The sequence below is a fragment of the Palaemon carinicauda genome, chromosome 1, assembly GCF_036898095.1.
Source record: "Palaemon carinicauda isolate YSFRI2023 chromosome 1, ASM3689809v2, whole genome shotgun sequence".
NCBI classification, from domain to species: domain Eukaryota; kingdom Metazoa; phylum Arthropoda; class Malacostraca; order Decapoda; family Palaemonidae; genus Palaemon; species Palaemon carinicauda.
This window is the reverse complement of record NC_090725.1, coordinates 306,327,827-306,350,522: the sequence shown is the minus strand read 5'-3', so window position 1 is coordinate 306,350,522 and position 22,696 is coordinate 306,327,827. Positions and strand designations below refer to the sequence as shown.

Below are 22,696 nucleotides of genomic sequence, written 5' to 3'. Positions count from 1 at the left end.
TTCTTTCTTCATACACCTGACAACACTTATCCTCTTTCCTTATATACCTTACAACACCTGACAACACTTGTCCTCTTTCCTTATATACCTTACAACACTTGAATATCCATAAAATTCTTCTTCATTCAAGAGGTTAACTACTGCACTTTAATTGTTCAATGGCTGCTTTCCTCTTGGTAAGGGTAGAAGAGATTCTTTAGCTATGGTAAGCAGCTCTTCTAGGAAAAGGACGCTCCAAAATCAAACGAATGTTCTCTAGTCTTGGGTTCTTACCTCCATACTCCACCCACCTCCCTTCCCACCCTGCTCTCGGCCTTCAGCCATTTACAACGTAAAAATCTCCTTCCCCCTCTCTCTCTCTCAAAAGAGTTTGTTTACTTTTAGTGCCATAGTCCTGTACCATGGTCTACCACTGTATTGGGGTTAGAGTTCTCTTGCTTGATGGTGCTCTCCGGCACACTTCCTATTCTATATGCTAATTTATTTCCTTTCCTCACAGTGCTGATTTTTTCATATTGGAGCCCTTGTAGGGCTTACAGTGTATCATCCTGCTTTTCTAACTAGGATTGTAGCTCAGCAAGTAATAATAATCATAAAAATCAGTCTCTTGACATCACTGATCTGTAGGGAGGAGGGGTTACATGTATTTGAACATCAGGTAAGTATAGAAATAATAAATTTATATTTTGGGGTATGTGGCAACGCTTATAACTTCAAGAGAGAGACGCAATGTGAACATCAGGCGAGTATAGAAATAGTGTAATAGATTTTATCATTATAATTCAATTTTTCTTATAGAGAAAAAAAATTGACCTTTTTCTCATTAGGACCATCTTGGATGCTCGGAAGTATTTCCCGATTTATTATTTGGTATGGGTTCCCCCGTTTGGATTCTGACATGACAGCTAAGGTTATTGAGCAAATCTCTAATAAAACAAATTTTTGATGCCATGAGATTGTTTTACATCGTCTGACTCTTCCTTTACCATCTTATTACTCTTCTGCTGATACATCTCAGCTTTTTAGAACAAGTGATTTGGCTGGTTCTTCTCATTCCTTTCATTCTTCAAGGAGAACTCTTTATTCAAGGTAATCATCAGCTCTAGCAGAAGGTCCTTTGTCATTATCAAGATCTTTCAATTCTAATGAGAGAGATATTTGCTCAGGTAATAAGGATGTCTCATTAAAGGCCAAGGGTTTGTATCCGTGTAAGAACAGATCGCAAATTTTTAAAAGTAATTTGTATTTTTTGTAACAATACAAACCTGAGTCATTCAAGTTACACTTTCTACCTTAACACATCCCTGCAAGCCCTAGGTGAAGGTCTAAAGTTGCTCACCGGTGTAATGGGGGCCGGGTTTGCATCGGGATTCCCCACTACCTGCCAGTAACTACTAACTCCTAGTTATAATGTTCAACTGCGGACTTTCCTTTTTCGTTGAGGTCATACACTTATTAAAGAACACTGCAGAGTTGTATAGTTAGGAAAAGTACATGAAATTATTTTGAAATTTATTGCGCTGCGGTTCCATATCCCATGGCATAGGTAATGGATCAGTGCTCCAGGAGTGGTATGGGCAAAATCTCAATACTTTTCTTCCTGTAGACATGATTAATTTGGTCATCAACAAATATAGTGTGCCTTGGAATGCCAAAATGACTTGCAGTTCTGATTTGGGTTCAAAGGCATGGGTTTATCAATCTGCTGTCTCCTTTGCTAACAGCAGTGCCAAAATGTTAATACTCAGACATCATAATCTCAACAACCAAAATCTCATGTCTTTCATCCTAGCTTCCAGGGAGCTTAAGCTAACCTTATGGTAAGATTCCACTGTATCCCAGAGCAAATGAATATTTAAGGCCCTCTAGATTGTTGATACTGGTTTTTAAACAAATTTTGAAGAATAATTTATATATCAATGGCATACTTGGTATTATTGGCACAGAAATAGAGGGATCTGTCATAATAACAATGTCAAGTTGAGGTTTTGTGTGTGAAATGGTTATTAAGTGTATAAATCATTGCTTCATTCAGTTTTTAAACATATAAAACCAATTGTTAAAAATAGTATAATTGGAATCTTGATGTTTTGAGTTTTAGGAAGTCATATGTATAGATCTATTAAAAAAATTGACAAAGAAATTAGTGGTTAAAACTATATCTTTTTTTTCTCTGGCTACAGCTACATTTATGTGACTTCAGGCTATATCTAAGAATGTAGAATTTAGTCATGGTGAAGCTGTTTATGCTAAATTTTAAAACAAGAAATTATTTTAAAGCTAAAGAATTGCACAACCATTGTAAGGTTCCATCTTTATGAGAGCTAGTGGTTAAATCTTTGGAAGTTATACAGTGCTTATATCAGTGAGGCGCAAGCTTTGGATGTTCAACAAAAGAAAAAAAATCTTTGCATCCGACACATTGGGGATTGCATGTGAAGGAGTCTCGACATTGATGAAACTGATTTTCGATACTAAGATGATTCTAGGCTAAGCTACCAAGTGCTTGCTAGCTTCTAAATCAGTACTTATGATTCCAAGATATGTAAAATATACTAGATTTTATATTTAAAATCCTACTTACCTTTTTTCTCTATTGTTTGTTTCCTAATTTTGAGTAAGATTTGTATACATTATTTGCTTATATTACAAAACTTTATATTCATCTGCTAGGAAAATTTCATTTGTATTAGTATCAATTGAATTAGGGGTATAACCTGGAATGCACTGTGCATTTGGCCCATTTTTAGGCAATACCAAAGGTTCTTTGCAGCATCCAATTTGCCTCAGCTACATTGCTTTTGATCTTTTCCTTTTAATCCTTTTTGTTTCAAGGACCTCTCCAACCCCAGCACTAGGCCCTATGGGTCAAATTCAATAGATTTCAATTCATGTACAGTATCTTCTTCGGATATCTTCTTCTTTGTCTGCATCTTTTCCCATTTCTATGTCGGGTCGATGTTTCCCTCTTTCGACCTTCACGGTTACTGTACATGAATTGAAATCTATAGTATTTGACCCATAGGGCAGTATCTTCTACGAATATAACTTTCTTAAATTTCTATTTTAAAAAAAAATAGAATTTTGGTGTGTTCTATGAGGTAAGAAATGCAGAAATCAGTGCTGACTAAGGAAATAAAATGTGTAATTATTGATTTTTTTCAGATAAAATGACCTGCCATCCAGGAGTTATGCATGGTGGCGGCTGGGTTGTGCCCATGGCATATCTCCTGAACAACAATCTTATCAGACAGTATGGATGTAATTCTGTGAGAGCTGCCTCAGAATACTTCCAGAAATCATGTGCCCCAGGTTCACTGAATACGTACTATCGTCACGACACAAAACGTTTGAATCTTTGCCACTTGTGTAGGGGAACTGGTGCTGGTTTTTGTGCTAGAGACCACAGCGAGCCTTTTTATGGTTTTACCGGTAAGATTTTGTCATTTTAATCAATGCTGTATAGCATGATTTTCAATTATTGTTGAATGTCTTTATTTGTTGTTTTTTCAATCAATTCCTATTGTTTTCCTTTTGAGTGAAGTGGATGAGAAAATTGTTAAATCTTCAAAGGGCTAATCAAGGTTTATGGGTACCAAAAGAGAAGACAAATCGAAAGTCCACCCTCTTAAATGGTCGTGTCATAGGAAAATGCTGAAGATTGTAATATATATTTCAAGTAAGAGAGTTTCATTTCATGATTCGTATAAGATGAGCAAATTTTTGAGGAGAGGGAGATGATTCAGAACAGACCTCATTGGTGTTTAGGCATTTGGTTTCAATAATGACATTAATTCTGAAGATAATATTTAACCCTTTTACCCCCAAAGGACGTACTGGTACGTTTCACAAAAGCCATCCCTTTACCCCCATGGACGTACCGGTACGTCCTTGCAAAAAAATGCTATAAAAATTAGTTTTTCATATTTTTTGATAATTTTTTGAGAAAATTCAGGCATTTTCCAAGAGAATGAGACCAACCTGACTTCTCTATGACAAAAATTAAGGCTGTTAGAGCAATTTAAATAAAATATACTGCAAAATGTCCTTGGAAAAAAATAACCCCCTGGGGGTTAAGGGTGGGAAATTTCCAAATACCCCGGGGGTAAAAGGGTTAAGAGAGCTTAGGAAAAAGAAAAGTAGCTACAGCTTAGGTAAAGGGCAAAAAGATGGATGGACTATGAATAATAATATATGCAATGGGAGACAGGTATATCTACAGTTAATAATTTAATTGAAAACTAGTAATACCTTAGACATGTCTTATAGCTTTAACAATTTACTGGTGGGGGGGGGGGGTCACTTGATAAAGTGGTAAATCTGGAAATGACAGGAAGGTGACTGATGAGAAGGCCAAGGTGATTATGAAAAGAGCATATAGGTGTGGACCTGTGGCAGATGGGAGTTCAGTGAGGAGGTTACAAGTAAGAGTATATAGAAAGGTCAGTAAATGTCTAACTGTGTCAAGGGAAATACAGATGAAAACTTTAACATTGAAGTTACTTTGCTATATCTTGTGTAATAATGTAAATGATTTATAAGGATTAAAATTACTTAAGAAAACTAAGACTGAAGTAATTAAAAGATGAAAAAGAAAGTGTGGAGAATTTTGAAACCTTTCATTGTAGATAATCATTGATGTGATTGTATATCTCAATGAAGACTTTTTTTTCAATATTAAACGTACCCGATGATCATATAGCTGTCAGCTCTGCTGCCCGACAGAAAAACCTACGGGCGGAATACGCCAGCGATCGCTATACAGGTGGGGGTGTACATCAACAGCGCCATCTGTCAAGTAGGTACTCAAGTACTCGATGTCAACACAGAACCAATTTTCTCTCTGTCGTGCCACTGGCAAGACCTACTAAATACGCTGTTACTAACTGGATTTGTTTTCACAACTATTTGGTGAAGTACACTATTCCAGTTTTGAGCTTTCGCTATGCAGGGGTTTTATCTTCATTTCAAAACTTGAACTCGTTTTGGATAGATTTAATTATGGTGACAAAGAGAGTATGGACTCTCTTTCACTTTTAAATGGCCGACCCTTCCCTTAGACGGAAGTGTGTTTAGGTTTTTAGTAATTTTGCTTAACACATTATAGATCTATATATTTTATATCTCTCCGCCTTTATTAGGCCTCTTCGATTAACTTTCCATTTATTATAAACATATAAAAATAAATTTTTATGTTTTGTTTATATGCGACCTTTCCTGATAGTAGGCGGTCCTAACTTGGAACCGAAGTTAATCAACGTTGAGCCCGTTATATCGTATTTAACCTTTAAAGAATTTATAACTTTTTAAATTTTAATGTTTTATGAAAGAATTTCTTTGATAGTCTCGTACTGTTTTCCAAGGTGAACTAACGTTTAGTTTTTTAGTCTACGCAGTTGTCGACGTTCAGGACGTTCAACATGCGCTCTATCGTTACGATAGAGAGAGAGTGTTTCACGGTTTCACTTTGCAGTAAGAGTAAACCGATTCTGGCGTTTCGTTCATTCTTTCTTAGCTTAAATGGTTTAAATTCTAAATTAAAGGAACTTTTATTTGGAAAACCTTTCAGTTTTTTCCTTTAGCAAATAACATGTTTTGACGATATATAGTTGGGCTCTTCTCTCAGGTGCGAAATCAAGAGAGAAAGAGAGAGAGAGATAGAGACGGAGGGAGAGAGAGGAGAAAAAACGTTTCGTTCAAGCGGGTAACGTTGTTCTCGTTTTACTCTCCTCCCTAGTCGCTGTACGGGGAAGAAGGTAAAACGTTTCTAGGGTTTTATTCTTGTTCCCAGGCTATGTGCGGTGAGAGATTGTAAACGTAGTTTATTTGAACTAGTGTTTAGTCTCTTTCCCAGCCACTGAATTCTTTATCTTTATATATGTTTTCTGTTGCATTATACGACTGTTTTCGCAATTACTACCTTTTAATGAAGGGTAGGATTGCGTGTTTCAGGTAGAAATCAGTAAAAGTTTCGATTTCAGTGAAATAAGTGCAAAACAGAAAATCGAAGTGATAAAGTGATATGCGCAAAGTGTTACAGTGTTGCGTCCGAGGGTTTGTCTGTTCGTGCCTGTCGTTCACCTAGTCCGGGACCTCTTGCAAGCTCCCAAGCCCAGGGGAGAAGTAATGTCGAACGACTTATGGGTTCGTCAGGCCTTGATCAACGAACAGACGTTTTTCCCTCCGTGGTTTCGGGCGTATCTACCCAAGATCGCCCCACCCACACAAAGACGAGAAAGCCCATTTACTTCTCGTCTGCGGAAGAGGTTTCTCGTAAGAAACCTTGGACCAAGGTCTCGCAGCTTATTAAGTGCAAGTCGGTCCCTTCCGCGCAAGTCCAACGGCCCAGGTGTAGCCACTGGGTCAGTTCGGACTCGCTGCAGTCTTCCGATGACTGCACACCTCCTAAGAGAGGCAAAGTGGTACCGCAACAGGCAGTAACTCCGTCTGTTGCCGCACCCGCTGTTGTAGACCCTAAGTCACAACAGGCAGTAGCTCCGTCTATTGCCGTACCCGCTGTTGTAGACCCTAAGTGGTCTTTGCTGCAGTCTATGCAGACTCAGTTAGCTGCTGTTATGCAGGAGTTTCGTGCGGAGAAGGTTGACGCTGCACCCGTTAGCCTACAACCTACCACGGTTGTGCGCCCAGCAGACGCTGTGGCTGCCTGCTCCCACACTCCAGCTGTGAGAGCTCCTCCACCCATGCGCAGTCGACCCTGCCAGACGCATGCTGACGTTCACAGACGCACGGAACCCTCCGTTGACGTGCGTGTGCTACCACAACAACAGGAGGGTGGAGTTAAGCTGCCGTGTTTTGACACGGTGCGTCAGCCTCCGCAACCCACTGTGGTTACCGCCACTCGCCCGCAGCAGACTAGTCAGTCAGGAGTTGAGGCTTCCCCACACAGCTTTGGTTGTTGCCAGCTCACAGACTGTCAAGCAGTTACATGACGTTGCCTTCTGGTCTGCTACTTATGTACCAGTGCTGTATGTCCTCACGCACCTGTTGTGGTTGACAGTTCAGTTTTTTGACAGTTCACAGACTGTCAAGCAGTTACATAACGTTGCCTTCTGGTCTGCTGCTAATGCACCAGTGTTGTATGTCCTCACGCACCTGTTGTGGTTGACAGTTCAGTTTTTGACAGTTCACAGACTGTCAAGCAGTTACATAACGTTGCCTTCTGGTCTGCTGCTAATGCACCAGTGAGACCCTCACTGAGATAACCTAGCTTTTCTCGGACAAGGTTCCTGTAGATGAGAAAGTGCTGTTCTCCCTCCTACTGATATTCCTTTGAGGACTCTGTCATTTGGAGAGGAGCCTTAAGCTGCTTAGCCTCCTATGGACTTTAATTAAATCATGATGATTTTTTAAGGATCTTCGTCCGGATCTTGCAACTGCTGCTCCTCGTTCGCCTCACGTCAGAACTTACACTAGGCCTAGCTACTTCGAAGCCGTTGTTGTTAAGCTAGTGCTCTCTCGCTCTCCTAGAGAGCGTTACGTCGGCTAGGCGACTGGTTTTTGCACCAGGAGGAGTTTTAGGGATACAGCCTTTTGATTTCCCTTCTTTTTATCTGGCTTATAGAGCGAGAGTCTGATAGGACACGAGAGAAGTTCTCAGCTTGGGAGTTCATGCCTCTGCCCAGGTAGACTTCTCAATTCTGGTAGACTCGGCCAGGCGCATAGCCAGGAGACGCTCCAGTTGTTTACAGGTCAACTTCTCAACTTTTGTCGAGCCTTTGAAGTTTTGCTGTACTATTATGTCACACATAACAAGGCTTCCAGGGATGGTAAATGGTTTCGCTTCAGTCGCTAACCCCGTCTGTTGCCACACCTGCTCCCGTAGGCCCTAAATAGGCTTTGCTGCAAGACATGCAGTCCAAGCTTGTGTCCTTGATAGAGGACTTAATACGGAGAAGAACCTTCTGGCCAACAACCTTCCTACCGGTTGGTTGTGCGCCCTGTTGACGCTGAGGTATCCTACTCACGTCTGCCAGTTGAGGTGGTTCCTCCACCGATGCGACCCAGTGTGGGTTGCCAGTCGCACGTTGACGTTAAGCGACGCTCGGAGGTGGTTGTTGACGTTCAGTGTGTCACTAGGAAGACGTTCAACAACCAGCAGAGGTGACTTGTTGTGACGCAGTGCGTCAACCTCAGCAACCCGGTAGGGTGTTGACTGCACAACCCAGACAGTCTTGACAGTTTCGGGTTGACGCTGTACTTCCTCGCGTCCCCATGGTTGTTGACAGTTCACAGACTGTGCAGCAGTACCATGATATTGCGTCCGGCTCCGTCACGCATCCACCAGTGCGACCGGATTCAGCGAGTCAGACGTTGCCCACTCCGTTGCCGTTTCCTCATCAGTTTCGGATGAGGAACCCTCTGATGAGGACGTTGCTGAACAAGACGATCAACCCCCAGCCCTGCTATCCATCCAGAAGATGCTGAAGAAGGAACGCTGCCCTGTCAGGCTGTGGATGAGTCTGGTAAGGACACTGTCATCCGTGGTTCAATTTGTGTCACTAGGAAGACTACACCTCCATCCTCTTCTATACCATCTAGCTTTTCACTGGAAAAAGGACAAGACGCTAGAAGCGGTCTTGATCCCGGTTTCCGGAATGATAAAGTCTGGTCTGACTTGGTGAAAGGACTATATCAACCTTAGAAAGGGTCTTCCCCTGACTGTTCAGACTCCCAACCACGTTCTCTTCTCGGACGCATCGGACGTAGGCTGGGGTGCGACATTAGACGGTAGGGAATGCTCGGGATTATGGAACTCGAGTCAAAGGACAATGCATTTCAACTGCAAGAAGCTACTGGCAGTACGTCTGACCTGGAAAAGCTTCAGGTCTCTCCTTCAAGGCAAAGTGGTGGAGGTGAACTCGGACAACACACGGCTTTGATGTACATTTCCAAGCAAGGAGGGACCTACTCTCTGACATGGTACGAGATCGCAAGGGACCTCCTCACCTAGTCAAAAGGTCTAGACTTTTCACTAGTAACGAGGTTCATCCAAGGCAACTTGAATGTCATAGCAGATTGTCTCAATCGGAAGGGACAAATAATTCCAACAGAATGGACCCTCCACAAGGATGTATGCAAGAGACTTTGGGCCACCTGGGGCCAGCCAACCATAGATCTCTTCGCAACCTCGATGACCAAGAGGCTCCCAATAGTTTGCTCAGCAGTAGTTCATATAGATGCCTTTCTACTAGATTGGTCACATCTAGATCTATATGCATTCCCTCCGTTCAAGATTGTCAACAAGGTACTGCAGAAGTTTGCCTCTCACGAAGGGACAAGGTTGACGCTAGTTGCTTCCCTCTGGCCCGCGAGAGAATGACTCACCGAGGTACTTCGATGGCTAGTAGACGTTCCCAGAACACTTCCCCTAAGGGTGGACCTTCTACGTCAGCCACGCGTAAAGAAGGTACACCAAGGCCTCCACGCTCTTCGTCTGACTGCCTTCAGACTATCGAAAGACTCTCGAGAGCTAGAGGCTTTTCGAAGGAGGCAACTAGAGCGTTTGCTAGAGCAAGGAGAACAGCCACCCTTAGAATCTACCAATCGAAGTGGGAAATCTTCCGAAACTGGTGCAAGTCAGTATCCGTATCCTCGACCAGTACCTCTGTAACTCAAATAGCTGACTTTCTCTTATATCTGAGGAAAGAACGATCTCTTTCAGCTCCCACTATCAAGGGTTACAGAAGCATGTTGGCATCAGTCTTCCATCACAGAGGCTTAGATCTTTCCAACAATAAAGATCTACAGGACCTCCTTAAGTCTTTTGAGACCACGAAGGAGCGTCGTTTGGTTACACCTGGTTGGAATTTAGACGTGGTACTAAGATTCCTTATGTCAGACAGGTTCGAACCGCTTCAATCAGCCTCCCTGATAGATCTCACCTTTAAGACTCTTTTTCTGATATGCTTAACCACAGCTAAAAGAGTCAGTGAGATTCATGCCTTCAGCAAGAACATCGGATTCTCATCCGAAACGGCTACATGTTCTACAACTTGGTTTTCTAGCCAAACACGAGCTGCCTTCTCGGCCTTGACCAATATCGTTCGATATTCCAAACTTATTGTATGGTTGGAAATGAACTAGAAAGAGTATTATGTCCTGTAAGAGCTCTTAAGTTCTATTTAAAAACCTTTACGAGGCCCGTCTGAAGCTTTATGGTGTTCAGTTAAGAATCCATCTTTGCCTATGTCAGAGAATGCTTTATCCTATTTTATCAGACTGTTAATACGAGAAGCTCATTCCCATCTGAATGAGGAAGACCAAGCTTTGCTGAAGGTAAGGACACAGGAAGTTAGAGCTGTCGCAACTTCCGTGGCCTTTAAACAAAATAGATCTCTGCAAAGTATATTCGACGCAACCTATTGGAAAAGCAAATCAGTGTTCGCGTCTTTTATCTTAAGAATGTCCAGTCTCTTTACGAGAACTGCTACACTCTGGGACCATTCGTAGCAACGAGTGCAGTAGTGGTGAGGGCTCGACCACTACAATTCCCTAATTCCATAACCTTTTTTAATCTTTCTCTTGAAATGTTTTATTATTGTTTTTGGGTTGTCCGGAAGGCTAAGAAGCCTTTCGCATCCTACTTGATTTGGCGGGTGGTCAAAGTCATTTCTTGAGAAGCGCCTAGATTAGAGGTTTTGATGAGGACCTTTAGTATGGGTTGCAACCCTTCATACTTCAGCTCCTAGGAGTCGCTCAGCATCCTATGAGGATCGCGAGGCTCAGTAAGGAAGACGTACTTAAAAAGGCAGAGTAATTGTTCAAGTCGACTTCCTTACCAGGTACTTATTTATTTTATGTTTGTTATTTTGAATAACTGTTAAAATGAAATACGGAATACTTAGCTCATAATAATGTCAACATGTAATGCTGGTCTCTACCCACCCCCCTGGGTGTGAATCAGCTATATGATCATCGGGTAAGTTTAATATTGAAAAATGTTATTTTCATTAGTAAAATAAATTTTTGAATATACTTACCCGATGATCATAAATTAAAGGACCCACCCGTCCTCCCCAATAGAGACCCAGTGGACTGAGGAGAAAATTGGTTCTGTGTTGACATCGAGTACTTGAGTACCTACTTGACAGATGGCGCTGTTGATGTACACCCCCACCTGTATAGCGATCGCTGGCGTATTCCGCCAGTAGGTTTTTCTGTCGGGCAGCAGAGCTGACAGCTATATGATCATCGGGTAAGTATATTCAAAAATTTATTTTACTAATGAAAATAACATTTTTTTTTTTTTTTCAGGTGCATTTAGATGCCTTGTTGAAGGTGGTGGGAACATTGCTTTCCTTAAGCATACGACGGTAAAAGAAAATGTGGATGGTAGACGCAGAGAATGGTGGGCTCGAAATCAGCTGACTGCAGACTATCAGCTTGTCTGTAGAGATGGTATGTTTCGATGGCTTTTAAACATGCTTAATCATATATAAAAGTATGACTACTGTTTTTGTAACATTTATTTATATTTACTTTTACTACGTAAATAAATTGATCGCATGTAACCATTTATAGATAAATTTTTCTTTTGCATTTATGAAAGAAATTTAAGAGTAAAATGCAGTTTTACATGCAAGATACTGTATATCTGTAGCTTATTTCGATATGCAGGGGTTTTTATCATATCTAAAATAGTTTTATTTTTATGGTAATCATATTTAATGTGTGTTTTGTGTTGTCAATGGTACCAGTAGATTGGGTTTGTGCTTGTATTGTACCACTATATAAGGGTAAGGGAGATGTGCATGAGTGTTGTAATTCAAGAGGTATTAGTTTGTTAAGCGTAGTTGGAAAAGTGTATGGTAGAGTAATGATTAATAGGATCAAGGATAAAACAGAGAATGCGATCTTAGAAGTACAGGGTGGTTTTAGAAGAGGTAGGGGTTATATGAATCAGATTTTTACAGATTTTTGCGAGAAATATTTAGCAAAAGGTAAGGAGGTGTATGTTGCGTTTATGGATCTGGAGAAAGCGTATGATAGAGTTGATAGGGAAGCAATGTGGAATGTGATGAGGTTATATGGAGTTGGTGGAAGGTTGTTGCAAGCAGTGAAAAGTTTCTACAAAGGTAGTAAAGTATGTGTTAGGATAGGAAATGACGTGAGTGATTGGTTTCCGGTGAGAGTGGGGCTGAGACAGGGATGTGTGATGTCGCCGTGGTTGTTTAACTTGTATGTTGATGGAGTGGTGAGAGAGGTGAATGCTCGAGTGCTTGGACGAGGATTAAAACTGGTAGACGAGAATGACCATGAATGGGAGGTAAATCAGTTGTTGTTTGCGGATGATACTGTACTGGTTGCAGACACAGAAGAGAAGCTTGGCCGATTAGTGACAGAATTTGGAAGTGTGTGTGAGAGAAGGAAGTTGAGAGTTAATGTGGGTAAGAGTAAGGTTATGAGATGTACAAGAAGGGAAGTTGGTGCAAGGTTGAATGTCATGTTGAATGGAGAGTTACTTGAGGAGGTGGATCAGTTTAAGTACTGTACTTGGGGTCTATTGTTGCAGCAAATGGTGGAGTGGAAGCAGATGTACGGCAGAGAGTAAATGAAGGTTGCAAAGTGTTGGGGGCAGTTAAGGGAGTAGTAAAAAATAGAGGGTTGGGCATGAATGTAAAGAGAGTTCTATATGAGAAAGTGATTGTACCAACTGTGATGTATGGATCGGAGTTGTGGGGAATGAAAGTGATGGAGAGACAGAAATTGAATGTGTTTGAGATGAAGTGTCTAAGGAGTATGGCTGGTGTATCTCGAGTAGATAGGGTTAGGAACGAAGTGGTGAGAGTGAGAACGGGTGTAAGAAATGAGTTAGCAGCTAGAGTGGATATGAATGTGTTGAGGTGGTTTGGCCATGTTGAGAGAATGGAAAATGGCTGTCTGCTAAAGAAGGTGATGAATGCAAGAGTTGATAGGAGAAGTACAAGAGGAAGGCCAAGGTTTGGGTGGATGGATGGAGTGAAGGAAGCTCTGGGTGATAGGAGGATAGATGTGAGAGAGGCAAGAGAGCGTGCTAGAAATAGGAATGAATGGCGAGCGATTGTCACGCAGTTCCGGTAGGCCCTGCTGCTTCCTCCGGTGCCTTAGATGACCGCTTAGGTAGCAGCAGTAGGGGATTCAGCATTATGAAGCTTCATCTGTGGTGGATAATGTGGGAGTGTGGGCTGTGGCACCCTAGTAGTACCAGCTGAACTCGGTTGAGTCCCTTCTTAGGCTGGGAGGAATGTAGAGAGTAGAGGTCCCCTTTTTTGTTTTGTTTCATTTGTTGATGTCGGCTACCCCCCAAAATTGGGGGAAGTGCCTTGGTATATGTATGTATATTTATTAAGATTATGATATAAGCTTGTCGTCTCATATTTATCTGTAACGTTTTATATACTGTAAGTAGCACAAGCAACTAAGTTGACCCAACCTAAGAATATAGTTTCTTTTTTGTTGGTAACTTTTATTTTCATTTCAGCATAAATTAACAGCTTATGAATTTTTCAGGTACAAGGGCTCCAGTAACGGACTATACAGATTGTAACTTGGGTACAGTTAGATCAAATGCCGTCGTTACACGTGGTGGCTCCCTCTACAATGAAACAGAAATTGAAACCTTTATAAACCTCCTTTTGTATGCTCAGCAACACTTTGGTACAGATTCTCAGGATGAATGGAAGTAAGTGAAGGATTCTGTAAGCTATTAAGATTACTTTATATACAGTTTGAGTAAAGTTTAATTTGTAAATTGATACATTTCGTTGGTTTTGGTCGTAGTAACTTTGGTCAACATTTGGATAATAATTTGAAAGAATATTTTAAGTTTTGGTGTAGTAAACATATGCATTAATTGAGACAACCATACTGGGAGGCCACTGTTATGGAATGGTTTGCTTCCATTACTGTTGAACTGAACAGTGGCAAGAGAAGGGGACTGTGTGTTTGGTGGTGGAAGCATTAAAAGCATTCCTCTTATCTCTTGGGATTTTGCTGTTCACAAATAAATTGAAATACGATTGGCAGCACACCTGCTGAACCAATAGGTAATTGGCACCTGTGATCATGTCAGGACAGAGGCAATATTAATATATATTATTTTCAGATATACAGGCAGTCTGTGAGAGGTATGGTTATAGATATTTTGAGGGCAGTGACACAATTCTGAAACTAGCGTAGATCAGGGTTAGAGAACCTGTTCTATCTTGCAGAAAAAAATGTGTGGTAGGGCAGACATGTGATCCCAGGAAGGTAGAACATTATTGATTACCTTATCAAGGGAGAAAGTTCTTCTATCTTGTGGTCACTGAATTTGGAAATCTGTAAGGCACCCACTAATGGATCTGTTTGCAACAAGACACAGTTGCAAGCTGTGAGTTTGCTTACTGCATTGCTTAATTTAACCAGGCAGCTTTGAAGGTACTGTACAGTATATGCACAAATGCATCCATAGAACAAAAGATTTGTAAAACTCTCATCTATTTGAGTTTGTCAGGGAAGTCTCAATTGAATTTTTTGGTCTTCAGGAACCTCAAGATGACCTTATTACCCCTTCTCTGATCTCTTTGATCTATATACTGTCGGCTATTTAGCTGAAACGGAGGACTTGTATGACTCCAATAATAAGATAGTTCTAAAGATATTGTCCTGACGGGTGCTGGGACAGTCAAGTTCATGATGCACCAGGCAGCTAACCAATGAGCCAACTGAGTGCTGAAGAGGCAAAGTCCCGTGACTTCAAAATTCTAAAAGCGTATGGGCCGTGAAGATGGATTAAACCTAAGGAATTCTTCTATTGAGGGCTCTTCACTCTTCCATGTATTGGAAGTTAAAGCAGCCACAGAGAAATGGAGGAAGAATACATAAGACTCTCCTCCATCAAACTGTGTCCTTCAGTGATGTTGAGCGACAACACCACCGTAGTGGCTTACATCAACAAACAAGGAGGCATGGTATCGCTACTACTGTGCTAGTTTAAAGTAGAAACTCTGGAGTGGTTGTAGCTCAACTCGATTACCCTTATTCTAGGCAGAAGGGACATCGTGGTTGACAAGCTGAGGAGGAAAATACAGATGGTTAGGTCCAAATGGTTTTTAATAAACCACTTCCTGAGGGGAACAAAAACAGTTACAGCTAATTCAAACTGTAAAAGAAGAAGGTACTCAGCTTAGGTGACGAAGAGGAAGCCATCATGCAAGAAATAACTCCAAAAGGGCTGAAAAAGGGCGCACCCAGAAAACTACAACGCAGTAGGACGCTGCGATCAAAAGGAATGACTTATCAGCGACGAACGAGGGTACCAAAGGGGAGAGGATATGTAACGGCTCCTCACTTATCCTTCCCCTAGTTGACTAGACTGTGTAAAGTCTGTTGGGGGTGCAGATTTTTATGATTATCTACGGATACGTCCCTGATTATACACGATATCTTCTGATAGTCGTTCCTTGGGTTAAAACCACGTGATACCTGACGGGAATTCTCTTGTAACATCACTCGTAGAAATATTATACAGTAGGAAGATGCCGAAGGGACCTTCCATCAGGACAACATGGCTATCTCACCCTAAAATAGATTGTTCCTTCGTCAAAATCCATTTTATGTCCTCGGATAGCGATGGATATCCTGACTGTGAGGGGTTTTCCGGCGGTGAATCTTTTACGACATCCCAAAATTACAAACTGCCAGTTTATTGCACTCCAGATCCACATACAGCGTTCGAGAATGCATTCCAACACCCATGGGACGGCCATGTACACTATATGCTTTTTGTTATGCCTGATAAGGATCATCCTAAATCGTATTCAAGCGACACCCAACCTTTAGAGGATTTATAGCTCCGAAGTGGTCGCAGATGGAATGGTACCCGAACCTTTTATGTCTGGTGGCAGAAACTCCGACAGAGTTGCCTCCTCTTCCAGACCTGTTATGCCAACCTCCTGACCAGATTTTCCACAGTTCAGAACTTCAGTAGGATCCCTTCAGTTTCATGCGTGTAGGTTATCCAGCATCTTCTCTTGGAGAGAGGCTTTTTGTGAGATACTTCGAAAGAGATGTCTGGATTCCCCTGCAATTCTTCAACTGTAGTTTACCAAGCCAAGTGGGCATTCTTCTGTTGTTGCTGTCTTGGGAGAGGTGTCCCTCCTCACGGAGCCTCTATACCATTGATTGCCGACTTCTTGTTGTACCTCCGTAAAGAGAAACTGCTCTTTAGACTAAAGGGAGTATATATTTCTTCATAGGAAATCATGTTCATACAAAGTTTTGAGCAGGCCTGCCCTCTGGTTGAGGTGAGACCTCCATCCTGGAACGTGGTCAAAGTTTGACATTCCCTGAAAGAGGCACCCTATGGACCATCAAACTTTTGATATCACCCATTCAAGAGGGTGGAGGCATGTAGGATGAAGAAGAAAATATAAAAAAACATGACTTTGACCTGGCTGTGGTAAGTGATTTCATGATCTCTCACCTTCTGCTTCCTTCTTGGGAGGAACGTGGATAAAATGTCAAGAGGCATGATTGGAAGAACATAGATAAAAGCTCACGTCATAGGCATGAGTGGAGGAATGTGGATAAAAGCTCACAATGTCAGAGGCATGAGTGGAGAAATGTTCATAAAAGCTCACAACGTCAGAGGCATTAGTGTCTTCTTAGCTTTTTAAAAGGAATCTCTCTGTGACACAGATACTCCAAGCAGGTGTTTGTAGACCTCAGACTACGTTCACTGTTTACGTACCTGCGCGATGTATCCCACAGGTCCATGGATACCTTGTAGCTGTACATCAGGTTGTATAGCTAACTTGGTTACTCTCATAGGACTATGAACTCCTGACCGGGGGTAGAGGTTACGAGTTAGTCTGGGAAGAAACTAAAGAATGACTGGCCTTCTTTTCCCTTTTCATCTCCCCCCCTTTTTGGGGCACAGTATCCAGAACCTTGCCAAGTAGGCTATTTGGTTAGTAGGTAAGCCCCACTTGGCATGAGTGGAGGAACGTTCATAAAAGCTCACAATGTCAGAGGCATTAGTGGAGGAACGTTCATAAAAGCTCACAATGTCAGAGGCATTGGTGTCTCCTTAGCTTTTAAAAAGGAATCTCTCTGTGACACAGATACTCCAAGCAGGTGTTTGTAGACCTCAGACTAAGTTCACTGTTTACCTACCTGCGTGATGTATCCCACAGGTCCATGGATATCTTGTAGCTGTACATCAGGTGGTATAGCTAACTTGGTTCCTCTCATAGGACTATTAACTCCTGACTGGGGCAGAGGTTACGAGTTAGTCTGGAAAGAAACTAAAGAATGACTGGCCTTCTTTTCCCTTTTCATCCCCCCCCCTTTTTTTTTGGGGGGGGGGGGACAGCATCCAGAACCTTGCCAAGTAGACTATTTGGTTAGCAGGTAAGCCGCACTTGGTGTGTGGCTGTTCTGTACTCTGGTACGTACGGAAGAGTCTTATCCCCTCACTCCTTACGAGGGGGATTCCCACAATCATAGAAGTTATTCAGAGGAATTCAGACCGATCATATGATATGCTACTGTAGGTGTACAACAGATTTTCGGCTCAAAAAAATAACTACAACAACCACCACCACCCTAACGCCAGGGCCGTGGACTTGTTAACGCTATCAAATCATGGGACACGTGGTGGACGTAATTGCAACTCCAGTATCATACATGCACAGATTTTGAGTTCCTGGGATAAGTGTTCCAGCCCGTTGGAACAGGGTCTTCCTCCCACCTAAGGACGAGCTTCCTATGTAAAGAACGATGATTTGTATTGGTGTAGGGACAAATTACACCTTTAAAGTAATATGTAATTTTCCTAACTATACAAACCTAAGGGCTTAACACATACTTGCCCACCAGCACCAGCCCCCTATTAAGTCTCAGCTGTTATCTATTAGGGCCAGGTGTGTTGCCATTTTGGTCTGCAACCATCTGAACACATTTTACGTAAGGGAACAGTAAGGCCTATGTATACTTCATACTGATTGTCTTAAGTGACAATATTGCCCTTGGCATGAAATACAATGTCAGCGCTGCTCATGAATGCCCAAATCATTATTTTCAACAAACTATGGTATGCAGTAATTATTAAAAAATCAAGAAGACGTGATAATTATTAATAATGGAAATGACATAACTGAAAAGTACACTGAAGTAATGTTAGTTTGCTAATGCAAGATTAACGAAGAGAGTGAAAGACCAGCTGTGGTTAGTTGCCTTGAGATGCTACATTGTCTCAATACCAGCTACATTGTCTTGTTACTATACTTGAAATATTTTATTTATATTGTAAAGTTTCTGGAGGAAAGCAATATGAACATCAGGGGAGGTTAATTGTAATAATTAGAGCAACGTAAAATCAAAGAAATCAGTTAACTAGGTCAAAAGAGCTCAAAACAAGATGATTTATATTTTTTGTAATATCTGCAAGGTACACCCAATTGTATCTTGCTATATTGGGTAAATTATAGTCTAGCTCAATTTTCAATCAACATTTCACTCATTTTGTCTTTTTTTTCCCAGCTTCAAGATGTATCATTCCGATGAACCATATGCTGATCTCATATTCCAGGTAAGAAAAATAAATGCTGTGTACATTTCTTTTCGATGGTACTTTGTTTTATAATATGACTTTGTGCAGAGTATAATTTTGTTGTGATACTGCAGTATTTTGTATGAACATGGATATAAAATTGGAGTTGTTCAAGGATTATTGTAAAATAAGACAAGTTAAACTTGTGGTTATAAAGAATAATTTATGCTGACAAAGTAGGGGTTGTATGAATCAGATTTTTACAGTTGGGCAGATAAGCGAGAAATATTTAGCAAAAGGTAAGGTGTATGATGTTGCGTTTATGGATCTGGAGAAAGCGTATGATAGAGTTGATAGGGAAGCGATGTGGAATGTGATGAGGTTATATGGAGGTGGTGGAAGGTTGTTACAAGCAGTGAAAAGTTCCTACAAAGGTAGTAAAGCATGTGTTAATATAAGAAATGACGTGAGCGATTGGTTTCCGGCGAGAGTGGGGCTGAGACAGGGATGTGCGAGGTCGCCGTGGTTGTTTAACTTGTATGTTGATGGAGTGGTGAGAGAGGTGAATGCTCGAGTGCTTGGACGAGGATTGAAACTGGTAGACGAGAATGACCATGAATGGGAGGTAAATCAGTTGTTGTTTGCGGATGATACTGTTTTGGTTGCAGACGTGGAAGAGAAGCTTGGCCGATTAATGACAGAATTTGGAAGGGTGTGTGAGAGAAGGAAGTCGAGAGTTAATGTGGGTACGAGTAAGGTTATGAGATCTACGAGAAGGGAAGGTGGTACGAGGTTGAATGTCATGTTGAATGGAGAGTTACTTGAGGAGGTGGATCAGTTTAAGTACTTGGGGTCTGTTGTTGCAACAAATGGTGGAGTGGAAGCAGATGTACGTCAGAGAGTGAATGAAGGATGCAAAGTGTTGGGGGCAGTTAAGGGAGTGGTAAATAATAGAGGGTTGGGCATGAATGTAAAGAGAGTTCTGTATGAGAAAGTGATTGTACCAACTGTGATGTATGGATCGGAGTTGTGGGGAATGAAAGTGACGGAGAGACAGAAATTGAATGTGTTTGAGATGAAGTGTCTAAGGAGTATGGCTGGTGTATCTCGAGTAGATAGGGTTAGGAACAAAGTAGCGAGGGTGAGAACGGGTGTAAGAAATGAGTTAGCAGCTAGAGTGAATATGAATGTGCTGAGGTGGTTTGGCCATGTTGAGAGAATGGAAAATGGCTGTCTGCTAAAGGTGGTGATGAATGCAAGAGTTGATGGGAGAAGTACAAGAGGAAGGCCAAGGTTTGGGTGGATGGATGGAGTGAAGAAAGCTCTGGGTGATAGGAGGATAGATGTGAGAGGGGCAAGAGAGCGAGCTAGAAATAGGAATGAATGGCGAGCGATTGTGACGTAGTTCCGGTAGGCCCTGCTGCCTCCTCCGGTGGCTTAGATGACCGCGGAGGTAGCAGCAGTAGGGGATTCAGCGTTATGAAGCTTCATCTGTGGTGGTTAACGGAGGAGGGTGGGCTGTGGCACCCTAGCAGTACCAGTCGAACTTGGTTGAGTCCCTTGTCAGGCTGGGAGGAACGTAGAAAGGAGAGGTCCCCTTTTTTTGTTTCGTTTGTTTGATGTTGGCTACCCCCCAAAATTGGGAAAAGTCCCTTGGTATATGTATGTATGTACAGTAGAACAGCATTTGATAGAAAGCAACTATATAATATTGTATTTGCATGAAATTTTAATTAGCAGCCTTTTAACAAGTTTTAATTTTTCAGGATGCAACCCAGCAGTTGGTACCTTTAGAACCTGAAGAACGACATTATCATCCATACCTTGGTAATTAATCATTATTTTGAGAAAGCTATGACAAAACATTTTTTTCATAGTTTTATTTGAAGTGTAATTATATATCAGACATTGTAAACTTAACATAGGTCGACATATTTTGAATAAAAAAATTAATTGATTGACCACTGTTAATTGATACAGGTTTGGAGTTCCTGAATGCCCGTTACGAAGTAGACTGCGCTGCCAAAGGAAGCACTGTGTTCCTGTCGTCTGTTCTAATGGTTTTGACCCTAAGTGTGAACCTTCTATAGGGGGAAAGGTGTGTAGTTTTATGTAAAGTATTCCGATTCATCGTCTTTGAATCTCTGTTCAGTATTTGCTTCAATTCTTTTCATCACATCACTACAAAGCCAATGGCTTTTTAGGTTCATTCCATATGAATAATTGCTTATTGTGAATGGTAGAAATAATAGGGAAGTATCTCAACTTAATTCTTGGAATTATTGTTATAGTATAAATGTATGAATTTTAAAGAATTATTCAGCAAATACTGTATCATTATTTGCAGGTGTTATATATGTATGGGGAAATGAAATGGACAATAATGTTTATATTCTGGAGCAGGTAATTTAATAGTATTTTTTTAAGGAAACCAAGATTGGTTTACAGTATTTACTATTATTCTTAACTTGAAGTTTTCAGAATTGTTATTTTATCTACAAAATATAACCTTAAAAGAGCTATTTGCCTTGGCAACAGGATACCCACTGAGCCACGGTTCACTTAACTTCCGTCCATATGATGTGATAATGTTGTCGAGATAATTAATCCGTCCATATACAGTTTATATGTGATATGATAATGTACTTGAGATTATCAAGCCAAATTTGTTATTGGGAAATAATTTTGGTAACTAGGATAACTGGCAGCTTATTTGATTTTAAATTAGATATGGAAGCTTGAAGTTTCCTAATATGTACAGTGACAAATGTAATATTTTTATATACAGTATATCTTTTAAGTTGAAGAAACTTAGAAATCCTGCAAGTTCAGTGGATGGTATCTACAGGACTATTCCAAATTAGTTTGGAACCCCACAGTTACATTCCAGGTGAGCTACTTTTGTTTTCAAAATAGGAATGAATATGAAAGGAAGGTAAACTTGGACTGCTGAATACAAAGAAATAAAATTAATAGAAGCTAATGGGTGAATGCCTGCAAAGTGTCAATTGATGCTAGATATCTTAGCATTACCTAATGCAGAGTACTGTATTTTTCTTTTTGGAACCTTCTTATGCTTTTTTTATTCTTTATAATTGGAAGTAATTTCAAATTACTTTTAAATTTATGTCTTTTGATGTGTACAATGTGATGTAAATTTGTAGATATTTATACTGAACATAACCACCTCAATAAGATAAATATATTGTACACATTTTAGTGTGTTATACATTAGTGTTATTGTGAACATCCCCTGATGTTCATATTGCTATTCTCCAGAAGCTTGATTTAATTGATAAATGCTGGTGAAACTAAAATTTTCCCATTCTCATTCCTTCACAAAGGAAGGTTTGTTTCCCTTGGCTTTGTTAGCAATTACAGTAGGGTCCCGAATTAAGCGTGTTCAAATTACACGATTCCCCTTTTCCACGATCGCTATTTTTCAAAAATAAATTTTCTGTATCCACGAGGCTGTTCAAAGTTCGCGAGTCAAGCACTACAAAATGTATCAAATCTATAGTCTTTTTAAGTATATTGGTAGCCCTAAATACGGTGATTTATAATAAATGTTACAAAACAATATTAACATTACATTTCATTAACATAATTTCATAATGAATAGCCTATTTAAGGATAAAATTCCACATCAATGAAATCAACTTTTAACTGTGCGAGTCCAGCTGACAAAATGTAAACAGAAATGTGGTTACGTTCTCGGCAATCTTTATCTTTCTCCAACCTTACGATAATTGTAATGGTAGTGTTAATGATGGTATATTAAAGCATTATTTTTGTTTAGTACAGTATATTTAAAAGCCTTATTTTTCCCTCTGGGCGTTCAAGGTTTTCACGAGTAGACTGGGTTCGTTTATCGGCAGTGAATAGCCTAAACTTCGGTAAGGAGTCGTCAATATTTTGTCATATTTTAAACAGTAGGCTATACATTTGATTTGCAAACATTGGTTTTGTAGAGTAGACGGTAAAATAAAATCTAGAGAGAGAGAGAGAGAGAGAGAGAGAGAGAGAGAGAGAGAGAGAGAGAGAGAGAGAGAGAGAGAGAGAGAGAGAGAGATTTGATGGCAGAAATCTCTCTCTCTCTCTCTCTCTCTCTCTCTCTCTCTAGATTTTATTTTACCGTCTACTCTACAAAACCAATGTTTG

General features: G+C 40.7%; 1 protein-coding gene across 1 annotated transcript in view; it reads left to right on the top strand.

Annotated features, from left to right (window-relative positions):
- Tsf2 (transferrin 2) overlaps positions 1–21,930 on the top strand; it is an 89,631-nt gene extending 67,701 nt beyond the window's left edge. Inside the window, exons 12-17 of the mRNA XM_068393541.1 lie at positions 3,166–3,432; positions 11,275–11,418; positions 13,510–13,681; positions 18,526–18,574; positions 20,302–20,362; positions 20,516–21,930. Coding sequence (XP_068249642.1) covers positions 3,166–3,432; positions 11,275–11,418; positions 13,510–13,681; positions 18,526–18,574; positions 20,302–20,362; positions 20,516–20,625 — 803 coding nt within the window. The 3' untranslated portion in view covers positions 20,626–21,930. The remainder of the gene's footprint in view (positions 1–3,165; positions 3,433–11,274; positions 11,419–13,509; positions 13,682–18,525; positions 18,575–20,301; positions 20,363–20,515) is intronic.
- Positions 21,931–22,696: the final 766 nt, after the last annotated feature.